This window comes from Pyxicephalus adspersus, unplaced genomic scaffold, assembly GCF_032062135.1.
Source record: "Pyxicephalus adspersus unplaced genomic scaffold, UCB_Pads_2.0 Sca463, whole genome shotgun sequence".
In the NCBI taxonomy this organism is placed as follows: domain Eukaryota; kingdom Metazoa; phylum Chordata; class Amphibia; order Anura; family Pyxicephalidae; genus Pyxicephalus; species Pyxicephalus adspersus.
Genome location: NW_027317470.1, coordinates 1 through 13,999, shown reverse-complemented (window position 1 = coordinate 13,999; position 13,999 = coordinate 1). Strand labels below are relative to the sequence as shown.

The following is a 13,999-nucleotide window of genomic DNA, read 5'->3' as shown; positions in this document are numbered from 1 at the left end:
CAGAGAAAAAGATTTAATGCTAAATTAAGACTGTAACCTTCTCTTCATTCCTAGTCTTCTCTATCTGACTTTATACAGGCAGGCAAGTAGAGCAGTGGACCCTGGACCACTGGTGGTCCACAGAAAATGTTGCACATTATTTGCAATTTTTATGTTTTATTAATAAATTCTTGAATGAATATTATAACTAGATTATTATCTGAATGACAGTTTGTGCTCCATATTGCAAATTCACGAACCGTGCTAGAGACGGAAAAACAAGGGAGGCACAGCGTGACGTCAATGTAGTCTTAAATTGTATGAGGCAACTTTTGCCAAATGCTACGCATCAGTATTGTTTCCACCACTACAGTCACCCTGTATGACCTTAAATGTGTATTTGTTTAACTGGTATATTTAATTGCATCAAATAATTTTACTTTGATTACTATCATTTCTTGTTTGGCCTTAGATTTGAATGAAATAAACCCATAATGAGTGAGAAAAATATTATTTTGCATTTCATTGGTAATACCAAAAATAATGCAGCTAAGGATAATAGTAACAATGGCAATACTTACTTAACTGTGAGATAATCAATGATTCAGAGCCTCCACAGTCCTTGTCAGGCACCATCAGGAAGATCATTATTTTACAAATGTATTTATCTTTTTAAATAAAATATGAATTTAGTGGTCCATGAGGTCTGAAAGGTTGGCGAACAACTGGAGTAGAGACAAGGAATGTCATTAGTACAGATGTGACTGTATTTAATTGCTGTAATATACAAGGAACTGATCTTTGTTATGGCTGTGTTAGGATAAGCATAAGTACATTGTTTCATCCCAAGAATTCAAATGAAAAAATACATTAATATATGTAATAATAATACATTATATAAGTTACCAGGTTTTCATTTGTGATGCAGGTATTAAAGCGTCAAGGTTATGATGCTGCTTGTGATATCTGGAGCTTGGGTGTTCTACTCTATACCATGCTGACTGGGTGAGTCTATACGGTTTTTATTTTTTTTTAATTTAAAACTAAGAAGTGTTGGTCAATTGGGCCATTGTCCTTTGAAGCCCATGTAAAATTTACAAATGCCACAGATGGTGATCGCTTCGCTAACCAGTGAACTACTGTGAATTACGTATAATCACCATACATTGTTTTACCTTCTTTGAGATTGTCAGACATTATGGGTAAACTTGCCACTAAATAGATAAACATAAAGTATAAGATGCTGATGTTTGCAGCTGTGGCCTCAGCATGATTACATACAGTGCAAGGCTCATGGATCCATGTACACTTTAATGTGTTTGAGCTCCATTTCCTTTGTCATGTGATTCTTTTTAAATCTAGGTAACAATGAGTGTCTGTGTTGCCCCTTAGAAAGATTGTTCTACTCCTGCAAAAGTTTAGTGTCCTTCCAGCTCTTAATTACACCTTGTCGCATTTTGTTAATGAATGTTATGTTCTGTTTCAGATATACACCTTTTGCAAATGGACCAGATGATACTCCGGAAGAAATCCTGGCACGGATAGGCAGTGGAAAGTTTTCACTAAGTGGTGGTTACTGGAATTCTGTTTCTGATATTGCCAAGGTCTGGACATCTCTCTGAATCAATTTGTTCCACACAGTCTTTCTAAGTCTTTCTTCTAATTCTAAATAGTTTTCAGTAAGAGTACACATAGGCTTTTGATGAATTCACTCTAAAAATGTCACTATTATGTTTGCATAGGCATTTTCACTATGGCCAATGTGCATTTATTCTCATGCAGTCTCTACTTATATGTTTAAGTCAAACCTGAATAGTGTATAAAACAGTCATGCAGGAGACCTTACAAATCTGGCTCTAGAGTAACTGAATTTTTTACCATCTATTTTTTCTGAGTGCTCCAAAATGTAAACATTCTAAAACTCAAGCTACTGTGTTATCTCTTGCAAACATCCACTGTAGTTCTTAGAGTGGCAGGTTACACAGAATACAAGCATGTACTTGGAGCTGTAGCTCAGTCTAGCATTACAGACAGTAGATAATATAAAATGTATTCTAGAGTAAATGGAATGGAAAATATATCCTTTTCAAATTTTCTCAGAAGGTATTGGCGTTTCATTGATTTGTTTTATTTACTAATTAGCCTATGTTTAACCCAGAGATGGCTGCTTAGCTTAGACTTTGCTAATGATTTGATATTTAATTCTAAAGCTAAAGTAAAGCAGGCACTCTACTTTTTCCACCCTCCCAAGGTATATCACATACCAGGCTAGCATCACTGAAGTCATTATTTAGTTCATAAAAAAATCTTTTCTTGAATTGGCTTAACTTGGATGGCTTAAACTAAAACACCTAATCGAATTGTGGAGTCAGCAGGTCTCCTGTTTGAGAGTAAACAAACAGAAGATTTAATTTTGGGATGTTGATCAGATTTCTGATGATTGTACAAAACTTTTGGATTTTGTTTACAGGAGGGAAAAAACTCCTAACAACTTTCATGAAATATTGGGCCTAATTAGGAGGGAATTGTCCAACAAACCACTCCATGTCAGCTACTTTAGAGCTGCTAAAGAGCAAGGATTTGCCACATGTTTTTTAAATATGCATGGTATTCTGCATTATACTGTAAAAAGTCTTTATTTTTCTTTACCTAGGACTTGGTATCGAAGATGCTTCATGTGGATCCACACCAGAGACTAACAGCTGCCCAGGTGCTAAAACACCCTTGGATTGTACACTGTGACCAGTTGCCTCAGTTCCAGCTCAACCGACAGGATGCACCTCATCTAGTAAAGGTATAAGAAATTACAATGTACAGAATTACTGTATTACTGGTTAGTAAATGTTCTGTTTTGTGAGTCTGGACTAGTTCATAAAAATAATTCTGCATTGGTAAACTAATCACACCTCCAGCAGAACCATCATCAATCGCTTTATGTTATTGGAAAAAAAAAAAACTGATTCACAGCTACTGTTGGCCTAGACGTTACAAATCTTTCTGGCAGCACAAAAATATATATGATGTATGCTATTCCTCTGGGAAAATGTAAGCATAGAGTGAGCTTGTGTTATAGGGTAGGCTAACAGGGTTAATCACCTCTGCCAATTAAATACATATTGGCTATAACGGATGCTTGGATTGGAGTCTCTCTTTCACTGTGTGTTTACAAGTATCATGCCCACCTAAGGCACTATCTGTGCTAAAAAAAACTGTATATTCTCTTTTCTCCTTATTCACCCTTTTAAGTTGCCATTTGTTTTATCTAATTTTTTTCATGATTTATATCTCGTTATTAATATTGTTAGTTCAGTTTATACTATAAGTTCAACAAGAATTTGTATTTCATTATCTCCTTTCTTACATTTCTTTTTCTTTGCAAACATAGGGAGCCATGGCAGCTACATACTCTGCTCTGAACCTCAATCCAATGTCTCCAGTGCTGGAACCTGTTGGTCGTTCAACTCTTGCTCAGAGAAGGGGCGTAAAGAAGATTACCTCGACAGCCCTCTGAACATGATCTCAACTGACTCCACAGTGCTAGAGCTGAGGATCTACAGCACAAGAAAGAGCCAACAGAGAAGATAGCACATATCAAATAAAAGACACTCCGGCAAGCACATACTCACTGCCCCGCCGGGCTCTACATCAATGCTGCTGCTTTATGTCTGTTCTCTTACATTGTTGATGGCAACCCTTCTACCTTACTGACTCTGTTGACCAGGCTGTAAAAATACAAATGTAAAACTGGTCCTCCAACAGTGGAGCAATAAGACTGTAATTTCCCCTTGCATGAACAATACACTCAAACCATGTCAGCATTTTTTTAGGGAGCCTTTTAACCACCCAACTCAGTGGCTTGTAAATTCACTCTTTATTTTGAGCACCTAAATGATACCAGCTCCCTAAGTTCCTTATGTCTATTTTCTGTGCCATGCAAAATATTGAGGTCTGTCAAAGGCGTTCAGCTGTCATTCACCTTGACATTTATATTCAGAGATAATAATGCCCATGTCCTTATTCTGCTCCAAATCTTTTTTTTGTTTTGTTTTGTTTTTTCCTCTTTTTTTTGCTCTTTAATGCAGTTATTCACGTCTTGTCATTTGCTGTCAAGTTGTGTACTCTGGTGAAGTGAATGTAAGGTGGTACAGCTTGGATGTAAAAGTGTGATCCTGTGAAGCCATAAGATGAATGGCTGATGGAATGGACATAAAACTGAGAAAACGGTTTTCTGCAGTAATTACTGACACTTTGCTTTTTTTTTCTTTTAGATCTATTTACTTGATTTTTTAAACTTGTGTAAACTCATAAAGGCACCTTTTGGCTTAACATAAGCTACTTTAAAATGCCTGCAATTATTTTAAAAGATAGTCCATGTTGCACATTATTTCAAAGTAGTATATGAATTAATGCAGTTGCATTATTCAGTTGTGTCTTGGGTGGAGTAATACTTTCAGCAGGACCCTATTAAAGCTTTATTTGGGGGATCTGGATCCTTTTTTGCAGCAGTCACTGATAATACTTTCCTAGTATGCATTGGCTCACTTTTTGTAGTTCATACAGTAGGCGGCAGATTGGTGCATTAAGTGTATATTTCACTTAAAGTTCCCACTCGCAGTAATTGAAAGGGGTAAATCTAAAATCTTGACACGCATTTTGAAAGCACCACAATAGATTAGAACAGTTTTATTGCCCTAAACATTTTCTATTGGATGGCTTTCTGCAGGGTGGATTTCACTTGTTTCCTATCACACTTGTAACATTTGGATATTGGGCTTTGTCTGCTGTTCAGGACCTGGGTTTATTATAATGTGGTAAATACATTATCGAACCTTCATTGTGCAAGTTCTGAAATGGTTTTGCCAGTATTCCATATTTTCCGTTACACTTATACAAACCTATTAATCTTCATGATTATTTTCTTCCAAAGTAAACCAGTGATCAGTGCTTAGTCAGTGCCGTGGTTGTGGGCCTCTGTAATGGTGAAAAGAATAATTGTGTGTAATAACCCATGCAAAACATTCATTAGTCTTTCCACAACAAGCAGATGTATAGTTGCTGTGGATTACTGCATATTGCAGTTTTTCATAAAATGTTCTAAAGAGTGGGCATATGCTCCAATGTTAAATTGAACTTAAACAAGCATTCTTGCTGCGATGAATAAATAATAAACCATCCCGTTCAGCAGAGATGATGTGATTTATCTAGGCTTTTGGTTATATGACCAGCACTGGAGTAAGCCTGGAGTAGAATTTTCTCCATGGATGACATGTATTATCAGCTCTCTTATTACTGTCCTAGCAAGGCTGTTGGCTTTAAATTTGTATATAGGTCCACTTAAATGTTTACCCACACTGAGCCATGCAGTCATATTACAGTGCGGCCATCCATGGGTGGTAAAGGCTTGCACAGCTAGGGTTAAGGCACACAAGCGACGACACTGTAACTTGACCACTTTGCTCAGTCTGGGTAGCTGCTTAAAAAGTTTTCTGAAAACTCCTTCAATGTGGATTTTCCTAAGCTTAACTGAAACCGTTTCAGTCCAAACCAACAGAGCTGAATCAGAAGTCAAAGTGTTGAATAATGATCATTCTTTTTTTTCCCCCCCTTTTTTTTTTATCTAACGAACCTGATTTTCTTATTGTAGTTTATGCCATGTAATAATCTTCTCTATAATGATCACTATATGGGGAAAGTGTTGAGGGATGTGACTTGTAGATTAGCTGTGGCAGATAACGAATGACTTTTCTTTTTCTTGTGTGAAAATCATGTACATTAGCTTTATGGAGCAACCCTGACCCCCACTAAAGGGACATTGTACACAAAGGGATGTAATTATTTTGCAGTTACTGTACTTCTGGAGGGGAGGGGCTGTTTAACTTTTTTTTAAAAAAAGACAAATCATAGAGAATATTTTTCTACAGTTATGTACAATCTTTCTTTATATTAGATTTCGCATGGCATGTCGGTAAATTTATCATACTTGAAGTGTAATTATGAATCGCCCTGTGTGCCCAGCCTTCAGTACCTGGAAGATGCTTAAAAATGCTTCCATTGCAGTAAACTAGAATAAAACTGTCATAGTACTATGGAAAGGTTCTCCTATTGTCTACCTTAAAACAAATTTCACTCTTAATACTAACATGTATCCAGTATGATCAATTCCTAATGGTAATCATTGCTTGTACATTTCTCTTAATCAGTTTTGTAATCCTCTTAAGAAAAGGAGACATTTATATAATAAACTTTCAAATACAGACACATGCGGCTTTTGCTTGTTTTGTAAAAAAAAAGTCTTTTGTGTGTACAGGATAGACAATGTTGTTTTTAATAAATCTGTATAGTAACATAGGACAGCCTATATCCGTCTGTTAAAATCCCAACTAGATGCAGCAATAATTCTTAATACTGTCAGTGTTTATTTTTGGGTGTTCCCAGCAGGCTTTGTGTGTTCCAACATTAATACATAATTAATACAGTGCAGTAAAATATGAAAATCCAACAGGCAGAATTGGAGCATAGTATAATGGCTTCATCTATATGTAACATTATCCTACATTATTTAGTGCCTGTGTGTGTACATGGTGATCTTACCAGTGATCATGTCCTCTGCAACGTCCTATCATAAGGTGACAATTTACCCTCAGCAGATCCCTAAACAGAAGCCACGTTACTATTCCAAGATGTGCCAAACTGCTACAAGCTGACATGGTATCATGTCATCGTATGTCATATGATGCTCGTCTGATAATATCATTAATCTTAATTAATATTCAGGTGAAAGGTGATGATATGTATATTTTTGTGTTGCAGGTGTATGATGATGGGAAATATGTATATCTAGTAACCGAACTAATGAAAGGAGGGGAACTTTTGGACAAAATACTAAGGCAGAAATTCTTCTCAGAGCGGGAGGCAAGCGCTGTATTGCACACGATAACCAAAACTGTGGAATACCTCCATTCACAATGGGTAAGATATATAGTGTGATCGTAAGTCGTAAATTAATATCTTAAGAAGCAGTGATACCTTTATTAACATTGTAATATTTTATCTAGTTTTAACTGGTGTTAAAAACATGTTCATTTTAACATGGCAACACATTCCAAATGTGTATTCTGGAAACATCCAAAAACAGACAATTTGGGATTTTATTTTATTTTTTTTTGCTGGAAATCTTTATTAATTTGTAAGATTAGACAAATAAATAAAACAATATAGATCATACATTTTTAACCTAAAGTATATAGTATATCATATAAACTTAAAATATACATTATAGTTTTATTCACAGTTCTATTCAATACATGTTCATGGTGTAGTGTGCACACTAATACACAGTGGTTATGTGGTGTATGGTATTATAACCTTAAGAAACACTTTTGTTGATTGTGGTTTTCATTTTCAGGTTGTCCACAGGGACTTAAAACCCAGTAATATTCTTTATGTAGATGAGTCTGGAAATCCCGAGTCTATTAGAATCTGCGACTTTGGTTTTGCTAAACAACTCAGGGCAGAAAATGGATTGCTTATGACTCCGTGTTACACTGCAAATTTTGTTGCTCCAGAGGTAATAAGCCCTTTTGTCATTGAAATAAATACATTTTATTCAGATGTTATTTTGAGTTCCATTGTAAATCTCTACTTTCTTTCCAGTCATGTTCTGTAGTAACACATAACATCATTATATCTAATCATAATGATAATTAGACTGTATTATGCTTTTTTTCTTTAGAGGATTTGTCAGGGATAAAATTTGGGACAATTTTTTTAAGAGACATTCCCTGAAAATAGGCCCTAATGCGATTTTCAGAGGTAAAATAAATATAAGACCCTGTCTTTGTTTCGGGGAAACACGGTAGGAGAGTAGACAAGGGGAGCAGTAAAACTTTAATGTCTGAAGTTCTGTTTTGATATACATTATACTGATGCCTTTGAAGAGATTATTTGTTTGTTAGAATTCTCCTGTTTAGCTTTTAGTAACTTTTTACTGCCAGGCTTATCTGTGTAAATACTCTTAATAAATTGTATTTTAAGTTTAAACTCTGTCTAGCAGTGATGCACAGGAAAGAAATTTCAGAGAAAAAGATTTAATGCTAAATTAAGACTGTAACCTTCTCTTCATTCCTAGTCTTCTCTATCTGACTTTATACAGGCAGGCAAGTAGAGCAGTGGACCCTGGACCACTGGTGGTCCACAGAAAATTTTGCACATTATTTGCAATTTTTATGTTTTATTAATAATAAATTCTTGAATGAATATTATAACTAGATTATTATCTGAATGACAGTTTCTGCTCCATATTGCAAATTCACGAACCGTGCTAGAGACGGAAAAACAAGGGAGGCACAGCGTGACGTCAATGTAGTCTTAAATTGTATGAGGCAACTTTTGCCAAATGCTACGCATCAGTATTGTTTCCACCACTACAGTCACCCTGTATGACCTTAAATGTGTATTTGTTTAACTGGTATATTTAATTGCATCAAATAATTTTACTTTGATTACTATCATTTCTTGTTTGGCCTTAGATTTGAATGAAATAAACCCATAATGAGTGAGAAAAATATTATTTTGCATTTCATTGGTAATACCAAAAATAATGCAGCTAAGGATAATAGTAACAATGGCAATACTTACTTAACTGTGAGATAATCAATGATTCAGAGCCTCCACAGTCCTTGTCAGGCACCATCAGGAAGATCATTATTTTACAAATGTATTTATCTTTTTAAATAAAATATGAATTTAGTGGTCCATGAGGTCTGAAAGGTTGGCGAACAACTGGAGTAGAGACAAGGAATGTCATTAGTACAGATGTGACTGTATTTAATTGCTGTAATATACAAGGAACTGATCTTTGTTATGGCTGTGTTAGGATAAGCGCCCATTCACATCTGGTTTTGTGTGTTGCGATAATGCACATTATTGTTACCACATATTGTTTTGTTTTTGTTTGTTTTTTATTTTTGTTTTTTTTGGCATCTCAACATGTATGGCTGCTCACCACAATGCACAGTAACACTGTGTTGGGTGGAAAATAAATAATACTGTAATGTACATTGTTTCATCCCAAGAATTCAAATGAAAAAATACATTAATATATGTAATAATAATACATTATATAAGTTACCAGGTTTTCATTTGTGATGCAGGTATTAAAGCGTCAAGGTTATGATGCTGCTTGTGATATCTGGAGCTTGGGTGTTCTACTCTATACCATGCTGACTGGGTGAGTCTATACGGTTTTTATTTTTTTTTAATTTAAAACTAAGAAGTGTTGGTCAATTGGGCCATTGTCCTTTGAAGCCCATGTAAAATTTACAAATGCCACAGATGGTGATCGCTTCGCTAACCAGTGAACTACTGTGAATTACGTATAATCACCATACATTGTTTTACCTTCTTTGAGATTGTCAGACATTATGGGTAAACTTGCCACTAAATAGATAAACATAAAGTATAAGATGCTGATGTTTGCAGCTGTGGCCTCAGCATGATTACATACAGTGCAAGGCTCATGGATCCATGTACACTTTAATGTGTTTGAGCTCCATTTCCTTTGTCATGTGATTCTTTTTAAATCTAGGTAACAATGAGTGTCTGTGTTGCCCCTTAGAAAGATTGTTCTACTCCTGCAAAAGTTTAGTGTCCTTCCAGCTCTTAATTACACCTTGTCGCATTTTGTTAATGAATGTTATGTTCTGTTTCAGATATACACCTTTTGCAAATGGACCAGATGATACTCCGGAAGAAATCCTGGCACGGATAGGCAGTGGAAAGTTTTCACTAAGTGGTGGTTACTGGAATTCTGTTTCTGATATTGCCAAGGTCTGGACATCTCTCTGAATCAATTTGTTCCACACAGTCTTTCTAAGTCTTTCTTCTAATTCTAAATAGTTTTCAGTAAGAGTACACATAGGCTTTTGATGAATTCACTCTAAAAATGTCACTATTATGTTTGCATAGGCATTTTCACTATGGCCAATGTGCATTTATTCTCATGCAGTCTCTACTTATATGTTTAAGTCAAACCTGAATAGTGTATAAAACAGTCATGCAGGAGACCTTACAAATCTGGCTCTAGAGTAACTGAATTTTTTACCATCTATTTTTTCTGAGTGCTCCAAAATGTAAACATTCTAAAACTCAAGCTACTGTGTTATCTCTTGCAAACATCCACTGTAGTTCTTAGAGTGGCAGGTTACACAGAATACAAGCATGTACTTGGAGCTGTAGCTCAGTCTAGCATTACAGACAGTAGATAATATAAAATGTATTCTAGAGTAAATGGAATGGAAAATATATCCTTTTCAAATTTTCTCAGAAGGTATTGGCGTTTCATTGATTTGTTTTATTTACTAATTAGCCTATGTTTAACCCAGAGATGGCTGCTTAGCTTAGACTTTGCTAATGATTTGATATTTAATTCTAAAGCTAAAGTAAAGCAGGCACTCTACTTTTTCCACCCTCCCAAGGTATATCACATACCAGGCTAGCATCACTGAAGTCATTATTTAGTTCATAAAAAAATCTTTTCTTGAATTGGCTTAACTTGGATGGCTTAAACTAAAACACCTAATCGAATTGTGGAGTCAGCAGGTCTCCTGTTTGAGAGTAAACAAACAGAAGATTTAATTTTGGGATGTTGATCAGATTTCTGATGATTGTACAAAACTTTTGGATTTTGTTTACAGGAGGGAAAAAACTCCTAACAACTTTCATGAAATATTGGGCCTAATTAGGAGGGAATTGTCCAACAAACCACTCCATGTCAGCTACTTTAGAGCTGCTAAAGAGCAAGGATTTGCCACATGTTTTTTAAATATGCATGGTATTCTGCATTATACTGTAAAAAGTCTTTATTTTTCTTTACCTAGGACTTGGTATCGAAGATGCTTCATGTGGATCCACACCAGAGACTAACAGCTGCCCAGGTGCTAAAACACCCTTGGATTGTACACTGTGACCAGTTGCCTCAGTTCCAGCTCAACCGACAGGATGCACCTCATCTAGTAAAGGTATAAGAAATTACAATGTACAGAATTACTGTATTACTGGTTAGTAAATGTTCTGTTTTGTGAGTCTGGACTAGTTCATAAAAATAATTCTGCATTGGTAAACTAATCACACCTCCAGCAGAACCATCATCAATCGCTTTATGTTATTGGAAAAAAAAAAAACTGATTCACAGCTACTGTTGGCCTAGACGTTACAAATCTTTCTGGCAGCACAAAAATATATATGATGTATGCTATTCCTCTGGGAAAATGTAAGCATAGAGTGAGCTTGTGTTATAGGGTAGGCTAACAGGGTTAATCACCTCTGCCAATTAAATACATATTGGCTATAACGGATGCTTGGATTGGAGTCTCTCTTTCACTGTGTGTTTACAAGTATCATGCCCACCTAAGGCACTATCTGTGCTAAAAAAAACTGTATATTCTCTTTTCTCCTTATTCACCCTTTTAAGTTGCCATTTGTTTTATCTAATTTTTTTCATGATTTATATCTCGTTATTAATATTGTTAGTTCAGTTTATACTATAAGTTCAACAAGAATTTGTATTTCATTATCTCCTTTCTTACATTTCTTTTTCTTTGCAAACATAGGGAGCCATGGCAGCTACATACTCTGCTCTGAACCTCAATCCAATGTCTCCAGTGCTGGAACCTGTTGGTCGTTCAACTCTTGCTCAGAGAAGGGGCGTAAAGAAGATTACCTCGACAGCCCTCTGAACATGATCTCAACTGACTCCACAGTGCTAGAGCTGAGGATCTACAGCACAAGAAAGAGCCAACAGAGAAGATAGCACATATCAAATAAAAGACACTCCGGCAAGCACATACTCACTGCCCCGCCGGGCTCTACATCAATGCTGCTGCTTTATGTCTGTTCTCTTACATTGTTGATGGCAACCCTTCTACCTTACTGACTCTGTTGACCAGGCTGTAAAAATACAAATGTAAAACTGGTCCTCCAACAGTGGAGCAATAAGACTGTAATTTCCCCTTGCATGAACAATACACTCAAACCATGTCAGCATTTTTTTAGGGAGCCTTTTAACCACCCAACTCAGTGGCTTGTAAATTCACTCTTTATTTTGAGCACCTAAATGATACCAGCTCCCTAAGTTCCTTATGTCTATTTTCTGTGCCATGCAAAATATTGAGGTCTGTCAAAGGCGTTCAGCTGTCATTCACCTTGACATTTATATTCAGAGATAATAATGCCCATGTCCTTATTCTGCTCCAAATCTTTTTTTTGTTTTGTTTTGTTTTTTCCTCTTTTTTTTGCTCTTTAATGCAGTTATTCACGTCTTGTCATTTGCTGTCAAGTTGTGTACTCTGGTGAAGTGAATGTAAGGTGGTACAGCTTGGATGTAAAAGTGTGATCCTGTGAAGCCATAAGATGAATGGCTGATGGAATGGACATAAAACTGAGAAAACGGTTTTCTGCAGTAATTACTGACACTTTGCTTTTTTTTTCTTTTAGATCTATTTACTTGATTTTTTAAACTTGTGTAAACTCATAAAGGCACCTTTTGGCTTAACATAAGCTACTTTAAAATGCCTGCAATTATTTTAAAAGATAGTCCATGTTGCACATTATTTCAAAGTAGTATATGAATTAATGCAGTTGCATTATTCAGTTGTGTCTTGGGTGGAGTAATACTTTCAGCAGGACCCTATTAAAGCTTTATTTGGGGGATCTGGATCCTTTTTTGCAGCAGTCACTGATAATACTTTCCTAGTATGCATTGGCTCACTTTTTGTAGTTCATACAGTAGGCGGCAGATTGGTGCATTAAGTGTATATTTCACTTAAAGTTCCCACTCGCAGTAATTGAAAGGGGTAAATCTAAAATCTTGACACGCATTTTGAAAGCACCACAATAGATTAGAACAGTTTTATTGCCCTAAACATTTTCTATTGGATGGCTTTCTGCAGGGTGGATTTCACTTGTTTCCTATCACACTTGTAACATTTGGATATTGGGCTTTGTCTGCTGTTCAGGACCTGGGTTTATTATAATGTGGTAAATACATTATCGAACCTTCATTGTGCAAGTTCTGAAATGGTTTTGCCAGTATTCCATATTTTCCGTTACACTTATACAAACCTATTAATCTTCATGATTATTTTCTTCCAAAGTAAACCAGTGATCAGTGCTTAGTCAGTGCCGTGGTTGTGGGCCTCTGTAATGGTGAAAAGAATAATTGTGTGTAATAACCCATGCAAAACATTCATTAGTCTTTCCACAACAAGCAGATGTATAGTTGCTGTGGATTACTGCATATTGCAGTTTTTCATAAAATGTTCTAAAGAGTGGGCATATGCTCCAATGTTAAATTGAACTTAAACAAGCATTCTTGCTGAGATGAATAAATAATAAACCATCCCGTTCAGCAGAGATGATGTGATTTATCTAGGCTTTTGGTTATATGACCAGCACTGGAGTAAGCCTGGAGTAGAATTTTCTCCATGGATGACATGTATTATCAGCTCTCTTATTACTGTCCTAGCAAGGCTGTTGGCTTTAAATTTGTATATAGGTCCACTTAAATGTTTACCCACACTGAGCCATGCAGTCATATTACAGTGCGGCCATCCATGGGTGGTAAAGGCTTGCACAGCTAGGGTTAAGGCACACAAGCGACGACACTGTAACTTGACCACTTTGCTCAGTCTGGGTAGCTGCTTAAAAAGTTTTCTGAAAACTCCTTCAATGTGGATTTTCCTAAGCTTAACTGAAACCGTTTCAGTCCAAACCAACAGAGCTGAATCAGAAGTCAAAGTGTTGAATAATGATCATTCTTTTTTTTCCCCCCCTTTTTTTTTTATCTAACGAACCTGATTTTCTTATTGTAGTTTATGCCATGTAATAATCTTCTCTATAATGATCACTATATGGGGAAAGTGTTGAGGGATGTGACTTGTAGATTAGCTGTGGCAGATAACGAATGACTTTTCTTTTTCTTGTGTGAAAATCATGTACATTAGCTTTATGGAGCAACCCTGAC

At 36.0% G+C, this 13,999-nt stretch overlaps 2 protein-coding genes across 2 annotated transcripts; both read left to right on the top strand.

Annotated features, from left to right (window-relative positions):
* The first annotated feature begins 833 nt into the window (after positions 1-833).
* LOC140345061 (ribosomal protein S6 kinase alpha-3-like) lies at positions 834-6,237 on the top strand. The gene is made up of 4 exons (XM_072432219.1): positions 834-984; positions 1,466-1,583; positions 2,633-2,773; positions 3,365-6,237. Exons 1-4 carry the CDS (start codon positions 902-904, stop codon positions 3,488-3,490), a joined length of 468 nt encoding a protein of 155 aa, XP_072288320.1. The 5' UTR covers positions 834-901; the 3' UTR covers positions 3,491-6,237.
* Positions 6,238-6,795: 558 nt separating this feature from the next.
* LOC140345062 (ribosomal protein S6 kinase alpha-3-like) lies at positions 6,796-13,747 on the top strand. Its single transcript, XM_072432220.1, has 6 exons — positions 6,796-6,948; positions 7,385-7,546; positions 9,132-9,208; positions 9,690-9,807; positions 10,857-10,997; positions 11,589-13,747. The coding sequence occupies exons 1-6, from the start codon at positions 6,832-6,834 to the stop codon at positions 11,712-11,714; spliced, it is 741 nt and encodes a 246-aa protein (XP_072288321.1). The 5' UTR covers positions 6,796-6,831; the 3' UTR covers positions 11,715-13,747.
* Positions 13,748-13,999: the final 252 nt, after the last annotated feature.